This window comes from Chrysochloris asiatica, unplaced genomic scaffold, assembly GCF_000296735.1.
Source record: "Chrysochloris asiatica unplaced genomic scaffold, ChrAsi1.0 scaffold00090, whole genome shotgun sequence".
Taxonomy (NCBI): domain Eukaryota; kingdom Metazoa; phylum Chordata; class Mammalia; order Afrosoricida; family Chrysochloridae; genus Chrysochloris; species Chrysochloris asiatica.
Window position 1 is genome coordinate 10,006,112 of NW_006408608.1, and position 26,897 is coordinate 10,033,008.

The window sequence follows — 26,897 nt, forward strand, 5'->3', positions numbered from 1 at the left end:
TTAACACCCATCCTCCATCCCCAGTGCGGGAGCCATCGCTGTGGGCTAGCACTGTGATAGCACTGACATTCCAAAGACCCCTACTCAGTAAGTCCTACTATTGTCCCTGTTTTATGACGGGGACACTGAGGCTCAGAGGGGTGCATTCCTTTGTCCAAAGTCACGCCCAGAGCCAGGGTTTTAACGTCTGTTTGCATGGACCCAGAGCAATGGTGCTGAACCGGTACTAGGACACTTCTTCTTGTGTGACCAAGTCCTGTCTTTCCATGAGTAGGAGAGGCAGTCACACGTAGGCGAAGGCTAGAGAGCACCAAGTGCACGAAGGCAAGGAAGACTTGGCGCGAAACCCAAGCGCTCTCGCATCTTAAACCTCCCACTCGCTGCGGAGACCAAGGGTGAAGAAAAGCGGGCTTCAGGGCGAGCAGGGACTAAGCCGGAGTCCAGAGGAGGACGTCCATCGCCGTCTGGGGTGCTAGGGCGCGGTACTGGCCAGGAGTGCACTGAAATCCCACACACTCAGTCCCCTGGGAAGTCTAGAAAGGGGCAGGTGGGCTCTGCCCAGCTCTACCCAGGGCTCAGTGTATCCTCGAGGCTCCTTCCAACGCTGGTGGCACTGGGGTTCCTGGTCCCAGAGACCACTAAAAGACTCAGAGACACAGAGACAAAGAGAGACGCCGTCCTAGCGGAGAGAAGGTTGGGGCCAAGGAGGAGAGTGGGTGAAAGCAGGGACCCAGAGCGGGCGGCAAGGGCACGTGCGAGGCAGAGTCTGAGAGCGAGGAAAAGTGACTGTCCGGCGGAAGGTGGGCGGACTAGGAGGCTGGAGAGGAGCCTAGAGCCAAGGGGGATACGGTGAGGAGTGGAGGCAACGGACAGACGAGTCCGAGGAAGGGGAAGAAATCAGCATCCTCACCTCAAGCCTCAGTCCCCCACGAGCCCCGCCCCTGAGCGCGCCAGGTAGCCCACCTTTGTCCGGGCGCGCAGCCAGGTGTGGGAGGCGGGAGGGCGGGGCCAGGGGCGGGCAGAGGCCGTGCCTTACCTGTCCGGCCGACGGGGCGGGGGCCCAGGGGTTTGGGACTGTGCGACCGCGGGGACCAAGCGCAGTCGAGGGCCGAGCGGCGGAGCGGAGACGGCGCCGAGAGGTGCGCGGGCGGCAGAGGATGTGCCCAGGCTGAGTGGGGCGGGAGGGAAGGGGGCGGAGAGGGAGAGAGGAAAGGGGGCGGGAGCGCGGGGAGAGGGCGGGGAGGAGCGGCGGGGAGCGGGCCCGTCTGCCCCCCGCCGAGGGGGCAGCCCCAGGCCGGGCCGGGCCCCGCGCGCTCCCGGCCGGCGCGCCCTCACCAGCTGCGCTCGGCGTTCCAGGCCTGCTCCCCAGAGGCCTAGCCGCCTCCACCGCGAGGGCGCGGGGCAGACAAAGGAGGCAGACAAAGGCGGGCGCAGCCGGGCGGCCGTGCGGGTACCGGGCGAGGCCGGCCCACTCCTCCCGGTGCGTGAGAGCCGCCACAGTGCGGCCCGGGGCGCGCGGGACGGGTGGGGCACGGGCAGTGGTGGCGCCTCTGGAGCGGTCCGGCGGGTAGCGGGCGACAAAGGGCCACGGCAGGGGAGGGGGCCCCTGGTGGACCCCAACAATGGATCGAGGCTGCGCGCTCAGCTGCGGCCGCGTCTGGCCGGGCAGGGGCTGGCCTGTCCCCAAAAGGATTATTCCGCCTTGGCTGTCAAATGGGACGGAAGAAATGCCCCGGGCGGGGAAGGCGGGACAGGGCTCGGAGGTGCCTTTGTAGCTTAGGAAAGTGCTCGGAGCTGGAGGCTGGGGTCTCCGAGAGGTCGGTCTTCGCTGTAGGGGGCAGAGGAGGTCTGCAAGGCGTTACCGCCTCACCTGGGGCTCTAACAGCTGCTCCTGTGTTTCCCCACGACACACCCTGGGGGGAAAGTGAGAAAAACAACTCCCCACCCAATACACACACCCACACGCGGTCCGCTGCGCGCCACACCCCGTCCAAAGCCTCCTGCTGGGACAAAGCCCGCGTCCAAGATCGGCTCATCTATCACCGCGCGGGGCGCCTTGTCCCACCGGCCCTGGGAGTCTCGGAATGCTGGATTATGGCTCCCGCGGCCCCCATAACTCTTGGCGGGGTCAGTGGGGCCGCGGGCGTTGCAAAAATCAAAGAGCGATGGGGCGGGACCAGACCCTCGGGAAATGGAGGTCTCGCTGGGTTCTCAAAGCTCGCCCGCTGGCTTTCATTTCGACCGTTTTCTCCTTTTTTCAGAGTATGACAAATTATAGCTCTAAGGTTTACGAACAACGCTCTGGAGTCAGTCTAGATACCTGGATCCTTTTCTGGTGCCGTGTCCGCGTGACCTTGGGCAAGTTGTCCAACCACTCTGAGCACATCCTTATCCCTAACTCGCGCGTCTCCAGGATTAAATGCGATGCTGAGTGTAAATAAATAACTTCCCTATGGGCCTGGTTCATGGGAAATGCTTCAGGAAATTTAACCTCCATTGTTATTGTAACAATCTTAGCTCGATTGGTGAGCAGGCAGGTTCCAGTGATCCATCCCATAAATACCTTCTAAACACCTACTATGTGCCAGCCCTGCTTGGCATAGTAGTGAATAACATGAATAAAAATTCCTCCTCTCTGGGAAGTGCATTCTAGTAAGGGAGACAAGAAGATAGGCATGTGAACAAATAAATATATGTTATGTCCGGTGGTGAGAAGAGTTATGAAAAAAATAAGCCACTTTTGAAGGGGGAGGGGTTATTTTCCATAGCTTGCTAGACAAGGTCGCTTTGGTGAGGTGTTTCTTTTTGGCGAAGAATATGAGTGAATGAGCCATGTGCTTGTGGGAAAGGACTGATGTAGGCAGAGGAAAGAGCTGGTGCAAAGGTCTTGAGGCTTGAGTGTGCTTGGTGTGTTTGAATGAGGCGGGAGCCTAGTGAGTGAGGGGCAGTATTAGAGATGAGGTCAGGGAGGAAGTGGGGAGTATTAGAGATGAGGTCAGGGAGGAAGTTCCAGTAGGACCATGTGAGCTGGAGAAGGTCACAAAAAAGACTTGGGTGTTAGTCTGAGTGAAATGGGAGTCGTTGGAGGGATTTGAGCATAGTAGAGACCTAATCCAAATTTGATTTTAACTGGTTAACTCTGATTTCTAACGCTGAGAATAGACCACCGTAGGGTAAGAGCAAAATCAAGGAGCTCTTTAGGAGCAGAGTTAGTGGCAGAGAAGAGGTGATAGGGGATTGGACCTGAGTAGGGGGCAGTGAGAAGGATCCCTTCCAGATTGAAGCTGTGGCCGTGCAATCACTGAACCAGAACCCAAACATTGCAGGCGAGGGTTCAAATGCTGCTGCAGTGATGTCCTCCAGCTGGGTGATCATGTGACATGCTTGAACTCTCTGTTCACCAGCTTCTCCCAGAATGATGCTAAGGGAGGTCTGGATTCCTCTCTCACATGGATCATGGTGACATTGGGCCTCAGTTTCCCCACCTGTAAAACATGTACATTAAATAGCTAAGATGTGAAAACAACCTAAATATTCATTATCTGATGAATAGATAAACAAAATGAGGTCTAGCTACACAATGGAATTGAGTACTAATACATGTTGCAACCTGGTTGAATCTTGAAGACATTATTTTAAGTGAAAGAAACCAGACACAAAAGACCACATAGTGTATGATTCTATTGATTTTAAATGCCCAACATAGGCAAACACATAGAGACAGAAGGTAGATTAGTGCTGCCAGGGACTGGGGGGTCATGAACATGTTCTGGAATTAGACAGTGGAAATTGCACACCTTTGTGAACGTACTAAAAACCACTGGACTGTGTACTTTAAAGGGGTGAACTTTATGGTTTGTGAATACAGGTTTGTTTGTTTTTTCAATGTGAACATTGAGCTAAATCAAGGATTCTTAGCCTGGTTTCAGAGGTTGTTGTTGTTGTTGTTAAGTGCCATTGAGTCGGTTCCGATCCATAGCAACCCTGTATAGGGTTTTCAAGGAGCAGCTGGTGAGCTTGAACCACCGACCTTGCAGTTCGAACGGCTTTGCAGTCTGGTGCATTAACCCACAGCGCCATACCAGGACTCAGGTTTCAGAGGTTGGAATCCCTAAAATTGTATGAAATTTTTTGTGTCTTTGTGATAGTTCTCAGGGGAGAAGTTCCAAGTTGAAGAGATGATCAGCAAGGTCTCTGACCAGTGAGGTATCAGTGAGACTTGGAGTCAGCAGAATCCCATGGAGGGAATGATTGGAAGCAGCCCCTGGTTAGTAGCCTAAGGTCAGGGCTCCAGCTTGGGTCTGAGATCAGTGGAAGGCCAGACCAGGGAGGAGCTGTTAGTGGGCCATAACCCTTTATCTCTCGCCTTAAAGATGTGTGTCCTCTCCTAGTACACCTTGAGGGCTCTCTGCTGCCTTGAGAAATGGAAATAGTGAAGGGCACAACTAAAGAAGATTTGGGGTTATTGAAAAGCACTGTCCTGGCCCTTTTAGCTAGTCCATTGCGTAATGTGCACTGATTTTCATATATATGTATGAAAGATAAGATTGTGCATATATACGTTGTTGTTGTTAGGTGCTGTCGACTCGGTTCCATTCATAGCAATCCTATATAGGGTTTCTGAGGAATGGCTGGTGAGCTTGAGATGCTGACCCTCTGGTTCAAGCTGACCTTGCAGTCAAGCACATATAATCTTTTATTTTTCAAAAAATATACTCAGCAAAACATGCCAGTTCACTGTTTCCTACATGTACAATTCAGTGACAGTGATCATATTCTTTGAGTTGTATATCCTTTCTCACCCTCTTTCTGAGTATAGATCTGAATTGTTGTTGTTATTGTGAAATGGTAGGAGTAGTGGTATCTATTTGAAATTGTCTAACTTCAGGGGAGATAACGCAAATCAAGATCAGCCCAAGGCTGATTCTTATGAGTGGAGGTCAGACATTTCTCCACTCTGCAAGCTTTTTACAAGTTCTGACGCCAGCTATTCCTTCTCTACTGGGCTTACTAAGGAGCTCTGGTAGCGTAGTGGTTATAAATTGGGCTGCAAACCGCAAGGTCAGCAGTTCGAAACTACCAGCTGTTCCGCGGGAGAAAGATGAGACTTTCTGCTCCCATAAAAATTTACAGCCTCGGAAACCCTGTACAGGGTCACTATGAGTCGGAACTGACTCCACGGCACATAACCACCACCTCCACTGGGTTTACTAATTGTATGGCCTCACAGAACTCACACGCCGTACAGGCACTCAGGTGCTTTACTAGGGAACAGGGCAGAACTCAGGGTCAGGAAGCTTGTAGGCAGAATCTCCTGTCTTCAGTGTAGAACAACTCTCTCAGTTCCTCTCAGCCCCTGCAGGCCTCCTCTCAGCCCCCTGAGGACAGGCTCCCTTTGGCCCCCTAAGGGGGGCATCCCAGGACAGGTTCCTCTGGGCACTGCTGGCTCTGCTGCTGGATCCAATTCTAGGCCTGTCGCTGTCTTCAGTGCTACAGCCCTTGACTTATGCTAGAGTTCTTTTAGGAGGTTCCTTGTTTTTTCTGTCGGTCTGTCTCTGTGTGTATCTCGTCTGTCTGTCTGTCTCTCATCTTTCCAGTTCTCTTCTTGCTTCTTTCTGTCTGAAAAACCTCTTCAGGGTTGTCAATTTCAAGTCACAGCCCCTCTCAGTGAAAGAATGCACCAATTGATCAATTCTGTCTCTGTAGACCTCAGACACTCATTTGCATAATAAGCTACAACTCACATCACTTGTATAGTTCATTTACCAATCCCTTCAAAGTGCATACCAATCACAGGGCAGGCTGTAGTCTAGGATGAAACAAAACTATCAAAGCCAAACTTTGATAGTTGTTAACAGTTTGCCCAGAAAATGCCAGCCAACCTGGACAAAAGTAACAAACCCTCTGGGGTAAAAAACTAGGGCAAAGGTTAATTCCTCAGGGTTTAGGGAGAAAATCTTTCCGTCTGTTTTTCCAAATAACAGAGGCAGAAAGCCACAGAAATGAACTAATGTCACCACTGTAGCTATTAAGTTGGCCCAATTTAAGAACAAAATTTTGCCAAGCCGTATGCCAGGCTCATGCTCATTGCTTTGTTTGAATCCATTGTTGTGGCTTCTGTGTCCATGATCTGTCTCTCTGAGGGTTTCCCTCATTTTCTCTGACCAATCAGGCTGCCCGTTTCTAAGGATTGTTTTTTCCTGATGATCTGTCCAAAGTAAGCAAGATGAAGCCTCACCATCCTCGCTTCTAAGGAACCTTCTGACTGCATTTCTTCTAAGATGGATTTAGTTGTTTGTTATTCTTGCAATCCACTTTGTGTATTCAATAATCTTCACCAACACCACAGTTCAAATGCTTCCTTTTTCATTGTCCAATTTTCACATGCAAATGAGTTAATTATAAAGACCATGACTTTAGTCAAACATACCATTGTCATAATGGCAACAAATTGAGCATTATTATGCCAAGCATTCTGCACTTCATATTTTGCAAACATTATGTCATTGCTTTTAAGTCTATGCAACTGGTGCTTTCATTATCCCCACTTTACAGATAAGAAAAACTGAGGTTTAGAGACGGAGGGGTCTCAAATCTGGTTAAGGGGCAGTACTGGGGATGGAGTCTGTGAGGGAAACAGCAAGTTTTGAGTCTGTGAAGGAAACAGCAGGTTGAACTCATGAACAGGCTCTGGGGGTTGTGGGGAGCATTTCATAGTCCTTGGGTTGTGAAAAAAGCAGATAACTGTTCTTCACACACCCCCACCTGCAGCCCAAGTGCTGAAATTAGAGATCTTTGCACATCATCCATTTATTCAATGGGTGGCGTAAATGGTTTGCCCCAGGGCCTTTGCACTGTCTCTTCCCTCTGCCATGCTGCATCTCTTGTCTCTCACAGCCTCATGGCTTAAGGCCTCATTTTCTTTGCCTCACCACAGAGCCCTTTTCTAATAACCTTATGAGAAATAACACCTTCTCTGTTGTTGTTAGTTGGTATCATCAAGTTGAGTTTCAACTCCTAGTGATCCCATGTGACAGAATACTACTGCCCTATAGGGCTTCCTGGTAGCGTAGTGGTTACGAATTGGGCTGTGAACCTTAAGGTCAGCGGTTCGAAACTACCAGCTGCTCCGCGGGAGAAAGATGAGGTTTTATACTCCCATAAAGATTTACACCCTTGGAAACCCTGTACAGGGTCTCTATGGGTCGGAACCGACTCGATGGCACTTAACAACAACAACAACATAGGGCTTCCTGGACTCCTGGTGTGGGACTGCAGGATATGCAAGGTCGGTTTGAACTGCAAAGTCAGCAGTTCAAACTCACTAGCTGCTCCTCTGAAATTTTATACAGAGTCGCTATGAACCAGAACTGACGGCACTAACAACAACAAAATAGGTTCCTAGACTCAACATAGGGTTTCCTAGGCTGTCATTTTTATAGAAGCAAATGCCTGGTCATTCTCCAGAGGAGTGGCTAGGTGGGTTTCAACCACCTACATTTGACTTTCCTGTTAGCAGTTGAGTATTTAACCCTTGCCCTACCAAGGCTCCTTCTCCTTGTCCTTGTTGTTAGGTGCCATCGAACTGGTACCGACTCACAGTGACCCTATGCACAACAGAATGAAACACTGCCCAGTCCTGTGCCAACCTCACAACCATTGCTAGTTTTTGAGCCCATGGCGCTGCCACTGTGCCAGCCCATCTCATTGAGGGGTCTTCCTCTTTTTCTCCGACTCTCCACTGTACCAAACATGATGTCCTTCTCCAGGGATTGGTGCCTCCTGATAATATGTCTGAAGCATGAGAGATGAAGTCTGGCCATCTTGGCTTATAAGGAACATTTTGGCTGCATTTTTTCCAACACAGATTGCTTTGTTATTTTGGCAGCTCATATGACTTTCAATATTCTCCTCTTTAGTCTGCTGTATTTTTCTTCATAGTCCTTATTATCACCACCTGACGCAGTATATATTTATTTGTTCACGTGTGTATCTTTTGTCTGCCTCACTTGAATGCATGCCGTAAAAGCAGGAATTAGATCCACGTTATTCACAACTGTATTCTCAGTGCCCAGAACAGTGCTGGGGACTGCTAGTAGTCCAGTGCCAACTATTTCCTCCCTTAAACTGTCCTCCATTCCACCTTCCTGGAAGGTGTCTAATGTCACTACTGCAAACTGTGTATTTGCTTCAATCTAAAAGCTCTTTTCTTCCTCTTCTATTCATATTCATTTTGTGCTGCTAATTGGTGGAGGACTTGGAAACCATTCAAACACATTTTCTGTTGTTATTTGAATTGTGTATAAAGAAGGTCCCTGGGTGGTCCAAACAGTTTGACTACTAACTGAAAGTAGTAGTGTGTCAAACCCCCATCTCCACTCCCCCCTCCCCCCAACCATTGGCTCCTTAGTAGTAAGGCCTGATGGTCTGCTTCTGTAAGGTTTGTTGTTGTTGTTGTTGTTATGTGCTGTGGAGTCTTACAGCCAAGAAAACCCTATGGAGCTCACTTCTATTCTGTGACAGATGGAGGTGCCATGAATTGGAATTGACTCATGGCAAGGGGTTTGGTTTTGGTTTGCTCCTTATCCACACTAAATTAGGATTCAAGTCAAGCATGTGGCATGAGCCACTGGTGATAATTTTATTCCACCGCCATTTTTTTTTTTTTCTTTTTCTTTTTGTCATTCATTTAACACACAGTCATGGAGAACCTAAATTGGACCAGATACTAGGAAGGATGTTAGGGTGAAAGAATGAATGAAGCTGACTCCCTGCTCAGGGCGCATCAGGGTACCAGTGGAATTACCACTAGTCTATGTGTGGCTGAAGGAGCTCTGGTAGTGTAGTGGTTACGAATCGGGCTGCGAACCTTAAGGTCAGCAGTTCGACACTACCAGCCACTCCCTGGAAGGAAGATGAGGCTTTCTGCTCCCATAAAGATTTACAGCCTCAGAAACCCTGTACAGGGTCGCTATGGGTCGGAACCGACTCGACGGCACTTAACAACAACAACAACATGTGTGGCTGGTTCTCTGCAACTCTCCCCTCACTCAACAAGTTTGGTGTTCTGGGAACCTCAGACAGGGTTGGGATAGATGATGTGATCAGCCTAGCAGGTGTAGGAGGGGGTTTTGGGTGTCTGTCCAATTCTAGTTCATTGCCTGTGGGTTTGCCTGGTTCACTCCTTGTGTGTTTGTTCAGCCCCAGGAATCCGCTTCTGCCCCTTGGTACTCGCACACTCTGCAGTTTGCCTTCTCAGTTCGCATTTCAATGTCTCTTGGGAGTGATTTTCTTTTCATCCTCATTGCAGACCCTTAGGGACCCACTCCAGTTGGCAAATAAGCTCATGCTCCTCCTAAACATCCATCCTTCCCTCCCAGACGCCCTCCTACATATTGTCATTATGGTGAAAAATATGCAAATAACTTTGAAAAACAGTCTCCCAGCAAACGGGTATTCAAAAATGCAATAAATTAACCCTATAATGTAATCTGGGTGCCAGGACTATCCATCATGCTGATGTGATTAAGATATGAATAAACAGATGCCATAGAACCTGATGGAAATGACAGATGAGTCTTAACGTATTCCCCTGGGGCCCCATACTGACTCAGCCCTCTGCCCCACCCCCAGCTTTTTTGCCCCAATGGACACCCAGGCCCGCAGAGATTTAAGGAACATCTGGTCCTGCCTGTTCCTTTCACAAATGAAGAGGCTGAGTTCTTTTTGGGGTATAGGGGTCAGATCAACTTGAATCCTCCTCATCTGCATCCCAGTCTCACTTGCCCCGTCTGTCACAGGCCCTGAATCCTAAGCCCTAAATTCAGTCGTTTTTATCCACAGATTTCTAGTTGACAAGGTGGGTTCCCTGGTATCAAAAAAAGGCTCTTGGGATCTCAGTCTCAGAAGTGTTGAGTGGTATACTCTCTGAGGTTCTTTGGCTCTGTGTGTCAGGACACCTCTAGGTGGTTTGTCCTTTGACCTCCCCAGGCAGGACTGAGACTGAGGCATCATTGAGGGAGGACCTGGCTTGAGTCTCCCTGTCCCTCACACTGTGCACAGGGGGCCACCCCACAGGAGTAGCTGGGCTTGAATCTTCCCATCCAACCAATCCAAAGGAACTCTTTATAATGAAGTGCCCCCTGCTACTCTCTGTCGCCAATGAAATGCTACTTGAGTCTCCAAAGGGACAAGAAGGACCGTTTTACTCCAAGTGGCCAAAGCTTCATCAATGACTACATCTCAAGGAGCCAGGGGGACACCGCCTATAAGACAGTGAGCCGCTTGATTAGCTCTGTGTGGAAGTGGTCCTCTCTTATAGTGCATGACTTGGATAGGGTCCTGAGTCTTAAGAATGGTCTCTGTCCCCAAGATATGCTGTTAGGTGCTTCAGTTGCTTAAGTAAACCATCCATTCCTTTGGGTTAAGCATTGCAATCTTGTGAAATGCAAACATTCCCTGGGAACAACCTACTGCTGCAGGACTACCCATTGTGGTGATCCTCACATTTTCCTGGGCATCAGAGCCCCTGGAGAACTTATTAAAGGTCAGTGCCTTGCGGTGCATCCTGACTCAGTTCACTTGGCTCAGGGCTCCTCAGGGATTCTGATGTGAATTTCCAACGACTGAATTTTGAGAAATGCTTTGCTAGCATTCCTGGCTTTATTGGTCAGGCTATTTCTTCCCTTCCCATCCTGCTCCCCTTCACAAGTGGGTAAACGCAGGCTCAAATCAGCCGTGTGTGTGTGTGTGTGTGTGTGTGTGTGTGCGTGTGCGTGTGCGTGTGCGCGTGCGCAGGTTTCCAATACTGAGCCGTAAACGGTATTCATTGCTGGCTAGATCTGGGGGTAAATAGATGTGTGTAAATTCTAATTAGAACTGGCATCCCTCGAGGTCAGAGGTCAGAGCCAGGTCTCTTTGGTTTTGGCCATAGTTATGGCCCATCACTCTGTGGGCACGTCTCTGATCCTCGTTCTTTTTCCCCACCTCTCAAATGAGGCCAGCAGTTTGTTGTGGTGATGTGCCATGGCGTCGGTTCCAATTCATAGCGACCCTGTACAGGGTTTCCGAGGCTGTAAATCTTTACGGGAGCAGAAAGCCTCATCTTTCTCCCGCGGAACAGCTGATAGTTTCGAACTGCTGACTTTAAGGTTCGCAGCCTGATTCGTAACCATTACGCTAGAGTAGAAGCCCCATAATCAAAGCTGGATCTGAATTTCAGCTGTGTGATCTTTGTGAATTCCAGAACATCTGTGGGGCTCTTGTATCATTTATAAAGTGGAACTGGGAATGGGTACTTAGCTCCTAGTGCTAATACAGGAATTTAAAAAATCAGTGTTTGACACACAGCAAGAACTCAATTAATGCTAGTTATTACTTTAATATTGTCATCATCACAGAGAGACTTTTTAGCTCTTTCAGATCAGTCCTGACTTCCTGGGACACAAGAGCAGTAAAGAGGATGCACAAGGGCCCTCTACAGCTCCGCCCCTCCCCTCACTAGCTGTGGCCCAGGCAGGGAACTGCACTTCTCTGGACTTTATTTGGCTCATTTGTAAAAGAAACAATCACAACTACTATTTCATGGAACTGTTTTGAGGACTCGATGAGCTAATACTCGGGCACATAGTCCAGTGCCTGGCACACAGCTGGTGCTCTAAAGAGGCCAGCTATTAGTACTATGCATGTCAGCTTGGGGACTAAGGTGAGCCTGACCCAAGCCATGATTTTCAATAACCTCATATACATGGGAGAGCTGGACAGTGAATAAGAAAGACCGTAGAAGAATTGATGCTTATGAGTTATGGTGTTGGAGGAGAATATTTAAAGTGCCATGGGCTGCCAAAAGAACAACAGATCTGTGTTGGAAGAAGTGCAGTCAGAGTGCTCCTTTGAGGCCAGGATGGCCAGACTTTGTCTCTCATATTTCAGAGAGCTTGTCAGGAGACACCAGTCGCTGGAGAAGGGTATCATGTTTGGTAAGGTGGATGATCAGAGAAAAAGAGGAAGACCCCAGCAAGATGGATTGGCAAAGTGGCAACATCAATGGGCTCAAGCATGGCAACAATTGTGAGATTGGCCCAGGACCGGGCAGTGTTTCCTTCCGTTGTGCATAAGGTTGCTATGAGTCGGTACTGACTCGATGGCATTTAACAACACCAATGGGGTTGGTTAGTTGTGCCTTCCGACACCCCTGTCCTCTATGTCTCCACCCCGGAACTCGTGAGTTCGCTTTGTGTTGGGCAGTTGAGAGTCTAGAGATGGTGACTTCAGAGTTTACAATAGATGTTACTGACTTAGTCACCCGGCCCTCACTAGCAACCCATTCCAGTGTCCCTAAAAAGACAGGAATAAGACGTAGAGATCTGTCCTGGAAACCAAAATTGTCTTGTTCCTCTCCACTCGAGGTAGTAAGGAAGTGGCATGATCAGCAAATCAGAGGCCCAGGGATCACTTCTCAGGCTCACCCAAAGCCCCGCCCCCGAGTCTCGGTGGGGCTGGGCGTGGGATGGGCGTGGTCGTATGGGCGGGCACTAGGACCCGCCAGAGCGCCGCCGACGTCAGCGAGCTGCGCCGAGGCCGCAGGTTGAGCCGGAGGCACAAGTGTTGCGGCTGGTGGCTCCCGGCTGCAGGCCGGGCCGTAATCGAGGCCGGAGGCGGTACCGGGGAGGGGAGAGGGGCGGGGTTTCCGCCGGAGAGAGGGCGGGGACTCAGTCTAACCTAGTTTCGCTTTTTGGGTGGCCCGCTGTGAGTCCCAGCCCTGCACTTCCAGCTGTGTCCTTCGGCGCCCACATCTGGCTCTTTTGCGGGCAAAGCGCGGGCCTTTCCTTCCCCCAAGACATCGCGGCGAGAGGGCGCGGGCGACCAGTGTACAGAGGCTGTTCCTGCGCACCGGATGCCCTCCAGTTGCGACTCCAGCGTGGAGGGATACCGCGCAGTTGCTCTGTTCTGTGTGAAGGGGACCGTCCTGCCTAAAGCACTCCCGACAGAGGGGAGAGGACAGGAGGTGGAGGCGGGCCCTGCCACTGCCTGGGCCTTTGGAACTACAGCCTGCCCCTGCCTCACCAGGTGGAGGGAAGGATGACCACACTCACGCGACAGGACCTCAACTTTGGCCAAGGTAGGGAGACTGGGTAGGGGGTATGGGCCGTCGGGCGTCTCTGAGCGTCCCTGAGCGCACCGGCTCCTGCCCTTTCTGCAGTGGTGGCCGACGTGCTCTGCGAGTTCTTGGAGGTAGCTGTGCATCTGATCCTATACGTCCGCGAGGTCTACCCGGTGGGCATCTTCCAGAAGCGCAAGAAGTACAACGTACCGGTTCAGGTGAGCCCCACCAACCGGCTAGGGCCACTGGAGGGCACTTTACACTTTACACCCCCCATGTTTAGCGGGTCGCCACAGAATCGCCCACCAGGTAGAGGATTTTTTTAATCCTCTTCCATCTTCTAAGGAACCCTGGTGGCACTTAGACTGCTAACCACAAAGTTGGTGGTTCAAACCCACTAGCATCTCTGCTGGAGAAAGATGAGGCTGTCTGCTCCCGTAAAGATTTACGGTTTTGGAAACCCAATATCGGGTTGCTATGAGTCGAATCGACTTACCTTGATACTACTAAGTTTGATTTTTGGTTTTCCACATTCAGGCCCAGCCCCCTTCACTCCCTAGAGGCTGCCCAGGCCTTTTAGTGCTCCCAGCTGCAGAAAGTTCATCAGCTTTCCACCTTTCACTTCTACAGCATTGTCTTACCTCCTCTCAGAACCTGGAGTTCCCCCTACCAGAAGTTGTTGAGCGCTGCCCAGTAGGTCTGACTCATAGTGACCCAGGATAGGGTTTCTGAGGAGCAGCTGTGGGTTAGCAGTTCAGTGCAACACCAATGGGTGTCCAATTCAAGTTGCCCTGGGGGCATGGTTGCATTTTAAAGTGTCCCCTTAAGGCACTGGTTTGGAGAGGGTTTTTTTTTTTTTTTTAATAACCTCTAGCACTTTCTCCTTCTTACTCATTCTGAACTGTGATGGGTGATTTTAGGTTAAAATAACAGACAAAGCAATCCTGCTCTATCCCGAGTCTCTAGAGGTACCTGCCACTCAGCAGGTACTTAACAAATGCCAGGATAAGTGCCTGAGTTTGGGATGGTGGGGAAACCTGGTGTGACACTGCAGGTTAATGCACTGGACTGCAAGGTCCGTTTGAACCACGAGGTCAGTGGTTCAAGCTCACTAGCCACTCCTTGGAAACCCTATACAGGGTCGCTATGAGTCGGCATTGATTTGATTGGCACTTAACAATGCTGTATCAAATGCTAGTTCTGAGGTTGAACCCTAATTTCCCAGCTTCTATTCCTTAGGGGTAAATTCACCGGATTTAACCTTATTATGGGGTCCTGATGTGGTGTTATGATGGGTTAATGCGCTGGACTGCAAAGTCAGTTTGAACCTCAAGGTCAGTGGTTCAAGCTCACCAGCTGCTCCTAGGAAACCCTATACAGGGTAGCTATGGGTCAGAACTGACTCCACGGCGCTTAACAACAAGCCTTATTTCAAGGAGCCCTGGTGTCACTGTGGGTTAGGTATAGCACTGCTAACCACAGCACAGGGTCGATGGTTTAACTCATCAGCTGCTCTGTGGGAAAAAGATGAGGAGGCTATCTGTTCCCATAAAGATCTGTAGTCTCAGAAACCCCATGGAGCGGTTCTATCCTGCCCTACAAGGTTCCTATGAGTCAGAATTGACTTGATGGCAGTGAGTTTGGTTTTGGATTTAGCCTATTATGGCAAGCTGGGGTTCTCAGACTAGGGAGCCCTTAGGGAGTTGCTGGGTGGTTCCCCATCTGTGCTGTGGGTCTCACCAAAAACTAAACCCATGGGTTGTGCACAGATGTCCTGCCACCCGGAGCTGAACCAGTATATCCAGGACACATTGCATTGCGTCAAGCCGCTCCTGGAGAAGGTAAAGGCATCAGGCCCCTCCAGCTCACTCAGCCCCAACCTGCTCCTTCCCATTCACAGGCAGACTCCAGGATGGGGTGTTGCTGAAACCCATGGGGCTTCCATGGCTCCAACACTCAGAAGTCTAATCCAAAATCTGGAGGCCACCCCCCCCCCCCCCACCAGGGACAGACCTTGGGACATGTGGACCATGTCCTGGTACTCTCCCCCTTGCTTCCTCTAGTTTTATTTGGATTTGGCTCCTCAGGGTTCCTGTCTCCTATCTTATCCTGGTCCATGAGACTCCTGGGACCCCCCCCCCCCACACACACACACCCAGGCATCTCTGTACCACGCATGACTGGGGTGCCAATTTGACCTTCTTAAACTTTTCTGAGCCATCAATGCCCCTCAGCCTAGAGGCTGAGCAGAGTCAGTACCATGCTGTTCCCATCCTTCCTTAGGAGTGGGGTGGGGTGCTGGTTTTGGAGGGTGATTCATATCTTTGCAGAATGACGTGGAGAAAGTGGTGGTGGTGATTTTGGACAAAGAGCACCGTCCAGTGGAGAAATTCGTCTTTGAAATTACCCAGCCTCCCTTGCTGTCTATCAGGTGAGTTGCTTCTCCCTCTCCTGCCTCTGCTAGCTGGTGTGAAGTTCCCAGGGGCACCCACCTCTCCTGGCCCCCACCGTTCCTGACCAGAGACCTAAGAGAAATGGTAAGATGTGCGGCCATAACAAGACTTTGGCTTGTAAGAGGCCAAGATGTAGCAAGCGTCTGTGGACGGCTACACATACACCTTCTTTTCTCCCACTGGAAACTTCTAGTACTGGTGACCCTACCTCTTTTTATAGCTGAGAAAGCAAGGTCCAGAGAGATGACATGAATTGTCCAGAGTCACCCAAGTCTGTGGCGGAACCAGTTTCCTGGCTTTCCAGGATAGCACCCAGCCCATAAATAAAACTAGAAGTTTTTTGGGCAGGTTTGTGCGAGGTCAGGGCCCTGAGGCCACCTTTTTTCTGCCAGTGGGTTGCCCTGTGGCCTGGCTTTCAGGCTCGGCTGCACAGAGTCAGAGAGTTGTCAGTGGCCTTTCTTATGGGGCATCTCTGGGTGGGCTGGAATCTCCGACCTTTCAGTTAGTAGCTGAGCCCTGAATTTTTTTTGCACCACCTAGGAGTCCATTAAAATCACCTAATGAGTCCCACCCATCCATCCCACCCCACCCCCATTCTGATTGAATTCCGCTGGGTTGGGGCTGGGGTGGGGTTGAAACTTCCCAGGTGATTCTAACTGTACTGACTTTAAGTAGCCAGGCTCTTTGACCCAACCCTCTCAGAATCATTGCAGGGACTCTGACCCCTCAGATTGCTTCCAGGGTTGCTTACTTGCGGGGGTGGGGGGAGTTCCTGTATGGTGAGAGACCCTCCTCTCTTGTTCCCAGCTCAGATTCCCTGCTGTCTCATGTAGAGCAGCTGCTCCGAGCCTTCATCCTGAAGATCAGTGTGTGTGATGCTGTCCTAGACCACAACCCCCCAGGTGGGCTCCACCCCTTTGCCTTGGGTTTCTGTAGTCCCCTGGGGTTGGTCTGTGTTCCCAGGTTCCTGTTTGGCTGCACTGTCTCATCTCTTCCTTCCTGCCCTCAGAACCCCTCTGAAAGCCCACCTCTTCCAGGAAGTGCCCCTGACTGAATCTTCCTGGCTTTGGTTTCCCCTCTGCATTTCTATAGCATTCAGTGTGGGTTCTGTCCTGTGAGGCTGAGGCCCAAGTCTGGGCTGCTGGGCTACCTTGTTGTTAAGTGCTGTTGAGTCGGTTCCGACTCATAGTGACCCTGTATAGAGTTTCCAAGGAATGGCTTGACTGGTGAGTTTGAACCAGCGACCTTGTTAGCCCACAGCACCACAACAGGAGAGGGAGGTGGAAAGAGGCTATGCTGAGGGCCTGGCTTGGGGCAGCCCGGCCTTGACTGCCCTGTCGCCTCCCCAGGCTGTACCTTCACAGTCCTGGTGCACACGAGAGAAGCTGCCACCCGCAACATGGAGAAGATCCAGGTCATTAAGGTGAGAGGAGACTGCTCTGGGGGAGGTGGTGGGGCAGACAGTGGACAGCCTGTCAATACCTAGTGCCACAGTCCCAGCAGGCTGGGACCCACACCACTGCTTACAGCTGGGCCTCCCTGCATGGGAGCTATGGGGCCACATGCCTGCCACTGACCCATCTTGGAGCAGAGCTGAGAGGGGGCCGAACCACCTGCTGGGGCTGCCTTCTCACTCTGGCTCCTCGGAAGTGGGCCGGCTCCTCAGGGAGGGGGTGTCAGAAGTGGTGCTTGTGGCCTTGTGAAATCACAAGGCCTGGAGAGGGTTGTGATGTGAGGGCAGGCCACTAGTGTCCAGCCCCTTTCCGTCCTCTCATTCTGTCCCCCTCCCCAGGACTTTCCTTGGATTCTGGCAGATGAGCAGGATGTCCACATGCATGACCCTCGGCTGATACCCCTGAAAACCATGACATCTGACATTTTAAAGGTGGGTTCTGGGAAGCTGGTGTAGGGGACTGACTTGAGAGATGGGGCCGGTCCTGAGGTCTTGCCAGAGGGTCTGAGGATCCAGGGTTGGTTGGGGGTGAGGGGGAGAGGAACTCTTAACCTCTGGCTCTGGCTACCCCACTCTTGGCAGAGACCTGTTTGCTGGGGGCTTGGGGACCCTCCAGAATAGGAGTCCTGGTTGTCACCCTGACCATGGCCATTTGCTCCTTCCATCAGATGCAGCTCTATGTAGAAGAGCGAGCGCATAAAAGCAGCTGAGGGTGTGCCGGCCACCCCAATGATGTCACACCTGTTGGACTTGGGGGGACCCCAGCCTAGGGCGGCACTGCAGGCCCCCTACTCCAAGTGCTCTTATTGCCTCTTTGGCTGGACTACTTACTGCCCATGGCTGCGCCTCATGGACTCTGGGAGGGCAATGGAGGGGCTGGGCCCTCGATTTCCCGGCCTTCTGCAGCTCAGCTGGCCAACTCTGTCTGTCTCCAATACTGTGCTGTGAGCTGTTTCAATAAAGGGGCTCTAGTAGCGTAGTGGTTACGAATCAGGCTGCGAACCGCAAGGTCAGCAGTTTGAAACTTCCAGCCGTTCCGCGGGAGAAACATGAGGCTTTCAGCTCTAGTAAAGATTCACAGCCTCGGAAACCCTGTACAGGGTCGCTATGGGTCAGAACTGACTCCACGGCACACTACTACCATCAAGGGCTGTGTGGGGCTGTCAATCACCGGAGTGGGAGGGACAGACAGGTGCAGCCAAATTAATCTGGGCAAGGGGACCTCCTGCCCCCACCCCAACAAACTCCAAGGCTGGTTTTCTGTAAACATTTATTGTGACAAAAAGTTTAAACTACATGACAGTTAAGTTACCACAAAATGGTACGTTTTCCCCAGGTGGGAACTGGGCAGTAATACCTGGAACTGGGCCTCACTGGCCCCTGCAGGCTCACCTCTTGCCTGGAGGTGAACTCTGACCCTTGGCTTGCCCAGACAGAGGGCAGATGGTGGGGTGGTCAGTCAGATGATGTAAGGAGAGGACAAGTGGTCAGCTTTCTCCTGCCCCTGCCTCGTCTTCCGGATGAGTTGACAGTGAGCCCGGGTTCCTCCGGGTCGTCGTATGGCTGATGATGATGCTGCTGTTGGTGACCCGGGGCCCGTACCAGCCTGCCCAAAACTGGGTGTCCTTGCCTCCATGTTGGAAGAGGATGTGGCGGACGCCTGGTGGGTAGTCTGAGAAGGTGTAGGAGACCTGGGGGTGGGGAGAGTCAGTGATTACTAGGACGATGAGGTAGGAGGCCTTCTGCTCCATTGGAAGGAGAGCGAGGTCCCATGGGCAGGGCAGGCTGGTAGGTGTGGGCTCACTTCTGTCCACTGGGCATCGTTCCACTGGTGGATGGTCACGGGCGGCGGCTCAAAGGAGGCCAAGACAATGTAGTCGGCTGAGGTCAGTTGCACTCGGAGGTGATAGGTACAGCCACAGTCAGCTCTGGCAGCGAACCTGGGGATGGGCTAAGCTGAGCACAGGGCTGTGTTTCTTTGAGCTTGCCTGGGGCTGAGTGTCGAGGAGAGGTCTATCCCATCAGAGAAAAGGGGCAGCTAACTCTCAGGTGGTGTAGTGAAGATGCCACCCCAAAGAGTAGAAAGAAGGGTCTTGTGGCTCAGTGATGTCACTTGCCACCCTCCTGGATTGGGCTGTGGAGATTCCAGGGGTATGGCCTATGTGAAAGGGGTGCTCTGTGTAGCCCTGTATACCCTCAGATCCCACCCTTCTACTCTCTGAGCAAATGGCCGGAGCCCTGGCTACAGCTGAGCTGCCTTCTGCTATGAGCACCAAGCCATAGCCCTGCAAGCTCTGTGTACGGTAACTAATGGAAAGAGGGTGAGGAGACAGGGAGGCAAAAAGGCAAGTGAATGTCTCTAGGTTCCTGGGAGGGCTGGGGTCTTGGCTGTTTGTTGGACCAGGGCCCATTTGTGACAGCTCCTCTGTAAACCTCAGTCTCTCCAGCTGCACACTGGGCTGATGTTTTCATGGTGTGGTGGGAGGCTGAGAGGTGCTGCTTGAGGAACAAGTGCTGGGTGTTGGCAGAGGAAGGCAGGACCAGGCCTGCCAGGCCCAGGACATAGCTGGGCATAGAGTGGGTGCTCCCGTGGGTTTTCTCACTCACTGAATTGCAGGCAAAGAAGGGGGAAGGGTGCAGAGTGTGGGGACACGAGGGGCCCCACTCACCAGTCCTTGACCACAATGTCAGGCCGGAACGTGTCTAGCAGCTCCTCCCAGTAGCCCTCGGCCTTGAGGTCTATCAGCTGGGACTTGAGGCACATGCTGGGGACAGAGAGAAGACTTGCAGCCCTAGTTGTGCTCTGCATGGCTCTGGCCAGGCCCTGGCAGCCCCTCTGAGCCCAGGGAGGCAGTCTGTGGGCTAGCTCCGGGCGATCACCCTGGTGGTGTCCCCTGACCACTCAGGACAGGCACTAACAGTGCTGTTTCCTGCTTGCTCTTCCCTAGCGGCACAGGCCTGTGAAAAACATGGGCAGGAAATCCGACCCACTTGTGCCTGGGTAGCATTTGATCCTGGACTGGAAGGGCAGGATGCAGGTCCCATGGCAGCTTTCTGCCTCTGGCCCAGGGCACCGGGGAGACTTTGGGGTGTCCTCTGTGAGCTCCTGATTTACCTGGCAGTGGGGATCCTGGCTGCCGGGAAATGATCTTCACCTCAATTGCCTGCTGACCCAGCCACTGAGTTTACTTCTCAAGGCAGCAGGTCTTGGAACCAGCTCCCCCAAGCTTCACAGAGAGGACCTCACTTATTAGGACTGAGATTTGGCAAAAGACGATGTGCTTCCCTCTCAAAATACTGCCAGAGTTGGCCCACCTGCCTGCTTGGTTCGGCGTGGCTCACCCGTAGGATGTGACAAAGTACTTCTTCACTTTGGGGTCAGGAAAATCTGCCCCATGCTCTCCTGGGAGACTCTCCACCTTCCAGTTGTTACCGCCATTGAAGTCAATTCGCCAGGATCCCATCTCCTCTAGACAGAACAGATGCTGAGGTGAGTGCCCCATCAGGCCCCGGATGGAGAGGGGAAAGTTAGAGTTCCTCCTAAATGCAGGGCTTGCTTCTGCTCTAAGATCTTTGGGGCTATTATCATCTTGCTTCCTAAGTAACCCCAGGCAGTACTTCAACTTCCCAACCACTGACCATGGATTCCCCACTCCAAAGTTCCCTTCCTCCACACATTCCCTCTTCTCCATATCCTTTTTGACCTGGGACCTTCTCTCTCCCATTTGGTCTCCAACTGGCTTGACATGAAGCTGGAAAACAGTATTTCCAGAAATATACAAACAGACGTTGTTGCTCTCCCATGTTTCTCTGGAGCTCTGGGAAATACTCAAGCCTCTGTTGTCCAAGAATTAAATTCATCAGGGCCTGTGATGAGGGCCTTGTTCATGGCAGGTGTGGGTTTGTTGCTGGATGAGCTGTCCTATGTCCAAGAGGGAGGAGCCCGGAGCCCTTGGGTAACAGACCTGAGCAGTCGGAGAGGCTCTACAGATGGGTTTGCTATGGATGGTGGGAACAGATCTGTCATTAGGACTCAGAACAGGCAGCCTCTGGGTTGGGGGTATGCTGTGACTGTATTTGTGGAAGGGTCGCTTAGCACGTTCAAAGTTGCAAAGCTGTCTTGCCCGGCATTCCTTTTTAGACTGAACTTGGTGGTGGTGGAGTGCCATGGAGTCACTTCCAATCCAGAGTGAGCCTGCATAGGGTTTCCAAGGCTGTAAATCTTTATGGGAGCAGAAAACCTCATCTTTCTCCCGTAAATGGTTGGTAGTTTCGAACTGCTGCCCTCGAGGTGAGCAGCCCAACTTGTAAACCACTACACTACCAGAGCTATGTTCAGGTCTAAGACTGAACGTAGACTATATAACAAATAGTTCTCTCCGAAGGCTGTCCACGATTATCTAGAAGAGTTTTCCAAATTACTCCCTGGTTGCTCTCCCACCTAGTCTCCTGCCCCCACCCTGCCAGGAGCCCACACCTCTTCCTGGGGTGCTGTGGGGTCGGGGTGGCCTGGTGAGAAGTGGAAGAATACAGAAATCCAGCAGCTAGGCTGGCACCATAGGTAAGCCTAGGGTGGGAGCAAGGCCGGGCTGTGGGGTGCCTCTGTAAGGGCAGGGGACAAAGCTGAGCTGAGCAGGACTGCCTGGCTGGGCAGCTTCTAAATAGAATCTGGGCCAGGAAGAGAGATTCAGTATCTAGGGCATTGTCAGTGGGGCCCAGCCACACAGCTGGGCAGTTCTGGGTCTTTGGAGACTCCTCTTGGAGTCTGAAGCTTCCCATCTATAAAACAACCTTACTTGTTCAACTAACTCCCAAAGTCCTTGTGAGGACAGAGAAAAAATATAATAGATATGAAAGTGATTCTAAGCACACAAACTCTGCCTCTTAATCAATCACTGCAGGGGGCCCCAATAAGTAGCAGTGTCTGGTGCAGAACAGGTGCTGACCAAATAAAGGGGAAACCCTGGCAAATACAGAAGGACACTGCACGAGCCAAAGACGGTCCTCAAACTCTGATCACAGTCGACTCTCAAGATCCTCATTTTCTTTCTCTGTACATTGAGGCTAACCGGAGAGTAATTACATTTGTGAAGGCCTTGGATGGGCAACAGTTAATGCACTCAGTTGCTAACTGAAAGGTTGGAGGTTCAAGCCCACCCAGAAGTGTCTTGAAAGAGAGGCCTAGTGATCTTCTGAAGCAGCAGCCACTGAAAACCTCTATGGAGTACAGTTCTACTCTGATCAATGTGGAGTCTCCAGGAGTCAGGATCGACTCAACAACTGGTGTTAATGACCTCTGTAAAGACTTCAAACTAGTCCAGTGCCTGGCACAGAGGGAGCCCTGGACAGACAGTGAGCAGTGTGGGCTGAACTAACAAGGAAAGGTGGATCGGCACAGAGCTCATACAGCAATGTTTCTGCAGCATCTGCTGTGTGAAGGCACAGTTGCAGGTGCCAGGTACAGAGTGGCAAACGATCCATTAGGTCCGTGGAACTTGAAAGTTTGGGGGCAGAGAAAATAAAAAAAGTAAAACACTTCATTTCAGGTTGTGAAGGTTCTCTGAAGGAACTTAAGGTGGGGGGGTGACACGACAGGTGTGGGAGCATTTTGATGGGGGGTGGGGAGGGCCAGGGCATACCTCTGAACTGAGACCCACCTGGTGGAGGAACCAGCCAGGCAATGCCAAGCAGGGGGTGCTGGGTGTTGTGTGTTTGGGAGAATAGTCCAGGTGACATGAGAACAGCAAGTGTAAAGGTCCTGAGGTTCAGGAAAGGGAATTGGGTCACTAGCCTGCCCCCGTACCCTCACCCCACAGCCCACCTTCTGCACAGGGGTTGCGCAGGAGATTCCGGCGGAGGCTGCACAGGAAATAGAAGATCTTCCAGTCGGCTACGGGTTGGTCCCAGTCTTCAGTGATGAAGCCATCACGCAGGCTCTTGTGCTTCCAGAGGGTCACAGCATCAATGAGGTCACGCCAGAGACTACAGACTAGGCGGCAATTCCTCAGCAGCTCATGGGCAGGCACATGGGTAAAGAGTTCCAGGAGGGTGTTTTCCGGCAGCTGGTTGATGTTGATCAGGGGCATGGCTGTGCACACACAGGCCTGTAGGGGGACAACAGTGAGACTCATCCTCAGCTGCTTTTGTGACCAAAAGGTTTAAAAAAGGTTTCCAAGGGTCCTTCCCTTGTGGTTGTTAGTGCCGACCAATCAGTTCTAACAGCAACTCTGTATAGGGTTTCCAAAAAGTGGTTGGTAAGTTTGAACTACCGACCTTGTGGTTCAGTGCTTATCTCACAGTGCCACACCAGGATTCCAGCACATGGTAGAATGCAGAGCAGTTTCACATTATACATATTTGAAAGAAAGCAACATAAATATTAATAATCTTTAGGGACAATTTCTTTAAACTACCTCCCACCTGCCCTGTCCCACTCCCATTAAGAAATTGTGTGCCATTGAGTAGGTTTGGACTCATAACCCTGTGTAAGGCTCCCAAGGGCAGCTGGTGGTTCAGTGCTGAACCGACAGCGCTGTAAGAATTGCTTACTTTTGGAGCCAATGGGCCAAGTGAATTGTCTGTCAGCTCTGCCAACTTCTGCAAGGGTCTCTGGTGACCACTGTTCTGCTAATGCTGCAAATTTACTCTTAAAAAAATTTACAACCCAAGATATCCTTCAATTGTCTATTAATGACATCTGCTGTTAAGTACCACTGAGTCCGGTCCATAGTGACCCTGTATAGGGTTTCTGAGGAGCTGCTGGTGAGCCTGAAGCACCAACCTTGCAGTTCAAACTGGCTTTGCAGTCCAGCGTGTTAACGCACAGCACCACACCAAGATTCCAAGAGATGGAGCTAGTGCCAAGAAATGACCCCCCTTCCCCATATCCCATGCTTCAGCCTGGAAGTGAATGAGATACTGGAGGCTCTCAGCTCCTGGCTGGCTGCACTGGAATGTCAGGCCAGAGCCCACTTTCAGATGTTCAGAGAACAAACAGCAAATTAAAGATGCTGGAGCCAGACTGTACAAATTCTGGTCTGCATGAACTGGCTAGGAGGCTCAAAGGAGATGGGAACTGACCTCAAAAAGAAAGTTCGTACAAGTAAACCATTTAGTGGTAGTGTTCTCAGCACACATTAGCATCATTGTGAACACCCCGAAGGTGGGTGGTAAGCAGCCCAGGTAGCATAGTGGATTATGAGCTGGGCTTATAACCACAAGATCAGTAGTTTGGATCTACCAGTGGCTCCAAGGGAGAAAGAAAGGCTTTCTACTCCGGTAAAGATTGACAGCCTCGTTAATCCAACACAAGGTCGCTATGAGTGGGAACCAACTCCTTGGCACATAAACCACCACCTTGGTGGGTTGTGGCTGCGTAATAGGTCAGTGGTTCAAATCCACCAGCCGCTCTGAGGGAGAAAGACGAGACTTTCTGATCCCTTAAGAATTTACAGCCTCAGAAACCCGACACGGGTGGCTGAGTCCAACGGACTCCACCATACACAGCAGCAACAAGGTAGCTTGTCCCAGCCTGCTTTTTAAATTGCACAAGGGTTTTGCAAAAGTTCCAGACCGTAGCACAGCCCTGGTGTGAATCTGTAGCTGTACATACCCCAGGTGGGTTGGAGTGGGCCGGCAGCTGTATTACTCAGGTCTCATCTGCTCATGACTCATCACTGAGAAGAGAATGCTGACTAAGGCATACATGTACGGAAACGCCCAGCCTCTTCTCATTTTCCAAGCACTTCCAACCCCGAAAAAGAATGTGAGTACTCCACTTGGCCATACACTTAGGCACCTGCCTGGGCACTTTAGCGTGGCAGATTAAAAACATGCACATAAATAAAATAGGTTGTGAATGTACTATGATAGGGTAAAAAATAGGCCCAACATAATCAGGTGTTCTGTATGTCAGGAACAATTGTAAAAAAAATATATATATACAAAATGTCCATTTTTAAATGTTTCCAACTTCGAAAAACATGTATGTCTAGACTAAATACCGGTGGTAGGCTCTGGGTAAGAGGCATCTTGTTTACAAGAAGCTCCTGCCGCGGCCTTAACTCTGGCTCCAGCAGCATTTTCTCGCCCGCCCCAGCCAACGCCCCTGTTTCCGCTGTTCCTAGGGAGAAGCGTGACTGCGGGAAAAGGCTCGGTAAAGGATACCCTAAGGGATTTTGCCGCGAACAAGTCAACCTCAGCTCTAAAACATTCCGCACACTGCTTAAGTTTCCCACATACCAGACCTTTCTTCGACCCTCCCAACCCCTCCAGACACTGTTGTTAAGGCGTTCGGGGGAGTGGCCTGGTGAACGCGGAAGCCGATCTTCGGTCTGGGCGGAAGCGTGACGGAACCCCGGCAGGAGTAAGGCCCGACAACCCGGGATGCCGCACAGTGCGTGACCCGATAGGAGCCACCAACCCGCGTCCCCCGCGCGCCGCCCGGAACTCCGCCCCTACCGCCCGGAACCCCGCGTCTGCGGGCTCAGAGACCACCCGGTGCTCCCACCCTGCTGGGGACGCAGGTCCCTTACCTCGCTGCCTTTCTCCTCCTCCTGGCTGGGCCGAGACCTGTGGTGCCGGGCGGGCGCCCGTACAGCACGGGAGTTGGGATCCGCCTGGAGTCAGCTGGCCTCCGGTCGCCGCCAGCGCTCAGGGCTGGCTGGTCACGCCCTCTACGGGTCTGCTCCGGGACCTGCTCGCCACGCCCAAAGCGGGGCCCCACCCCCACGTCCACATTTGGGCTTGGCAGCAGGAGCACAACACTGAAGGGAAGGTTTGGGCCTCCGGACCCAGGACCCAATGTGGAATACCAGGCACTAGGGCCTCAGCTTGGTTCCTGAATCACTGTCTTTCTCTCCAGATGTGGGGCAACTCAGCAGTAAGGACTAACTGCCGTAGACTTCCCACTTATAGTGAACCCTGTACAGGATTTCCGAGGCTCGTCTGCTAGGTTTGAACCGCCGATTTTGCGGTGAGCAGTCCAGCACCATACTAGAACTCCACTACTGTGGAGTACTGTTGAGTCGGTTCCAACTCATAACTACCCTGTATGTCTTTTCCGGAGCAGAAATCTTCATCTTTCTCCCGTGGAGCGGCTGGAACTGTAGACCTTATGGTTTGCAGTTTAGTGCTTATTCTACAGAGCCACCACGCTTCTCAGGACTTCTGTTCTTCAGAGAGAAGCCCGGTGAGTCCCCACCCAGGCAAGTCCTGCCCCTTCGCGGCACCTTCTTAGCCCTCCTATCACCTGGTCCCACTTCAATGCAGGTGGAGCCCTTTCCAGCCCTGTCCCAAGGGCTCCTTCCTTATGGTAAGGTTTGAGAGCTGACTTTCTGGACTTGAACCTGGCTATGTGTCTCATGGGGTGTGTGACTCCAGGCAGGATTCAATGAACTCAAAGGTAAAAACCTCTCTGACTTTTGGCCCGGAGTAAATTAGTTCATTCCCACCTTCATTAAACAAATATTTATGCAGCACCTACTTTAGAAAACTACATGCAGTTATGCAATGCACAAGGGCATCTGGCCCAGGTCAAAAAGGTAACTGCAGCTAAGGCTGCATCTTCAAGACACACCTTTTCTCTAACTTGGTCCCTGCACTGACCCCAGGCCAGGTCCTCATCTTACCAAGTGACATAGTTGCATTTAATGAATTGAGTACCTACTGTGTGCCAAGCAATATTCTAGATTCTTGGACTTTATTGTCTACAGTAACCAGTGTTTATGAAGGCACCTCTGACCCAACATCCACATCCACCTACCCCCAGCATTGGGTCAGACCTCCTCAGATGTTTGGGAAGCTCTTTATAAAGGGTCTGTCCCCTAGATCCTGTTCTGTAATCTGCAATGAGAACCTCTCTGTGAAGTGGGCACCAGTCACAAGCTAC

General features: G+C 51.5%; 3 protein-coding genes across 3 annotated transcripts; 1 reads left to right on the forward strand and 2 right to left on the reverse strand.

Annotated features, from left to right (window-relative positions):
* Positions 1 to 679: 679 nt before the first annotated feature.
* Positions 680 to 8,019, reverse strand: LOC102825628 (basic proline-rich protein-like). Its single transcript, XM_006866432.1, has 4 exons — positions 8,010 to 8,019; positions 1,963 to 2,183; positions 911 to 1,828; positions 680 to 829 (listed from the first exon to the last, which is right to left on the reverse strand). Exons 1-4 carry the CDS (start codon positions 8,017 to 8,019, stop codon positions 680 to 682), a joined length of 1,299 nt encoding a protein of 432 aa, XP_006866494.1.
* Positions 1,273 to 17,767, forward strand: MAD2L2 (MAD2 mitotic arrest deficient-like 2 (yeast)). The gene is made up of 9 exons (XM_006866384.1): positions 1,273 to 1,480; positions 13,069 to 13,120; positions 13,202 to 13,320; positions 14,872 to 14,943; positions 15,433 to 15,533; positions 16,363 to 16,457; positions 16,905 to 16,978; positions 17,348 to 17,440; positions 17,677 to 17,767. The coding sequence occupies exons 2-9, from the start codon at positions 13,081 to 13,083 to the stop codon at positions 17,716 to 17,718; spliced, it is 636 nt and encodes a 211-aa protein (XP_006866446.1). The 5' UTR covers positions 1,273 to 1,480; positions 13,069 to 13,080; the 3' UTR covers positions 17,719 to 17,767.
* Positions 17,768 to 18,495: 728 nt separating this feature from the next.
* FBXO6 (F-box protein 6) lies at positions 18,496 to 23,094 on the reverse strand. Its single transcript, XM_006866433.1, has 5 exons — positions 22,830 to 23,094; positions 20,351 to 20,477; positions 19,678 to 19,773; positions 18,813 to 18,948; positions 18,496 to 18,699 (listed from the first exon to the last, which is right to left on the reverse strand). Exons 1-5 carry the CDS (start codon positions 23,092 to 23,094, stop codon positions 18,496 to 18,498), a joined length of 828 nt encoding a protein of 275 aa, XP_006866495.1.
* Positions 23,095 to 26,897: the final 3,803 nt, after the last annotated feature.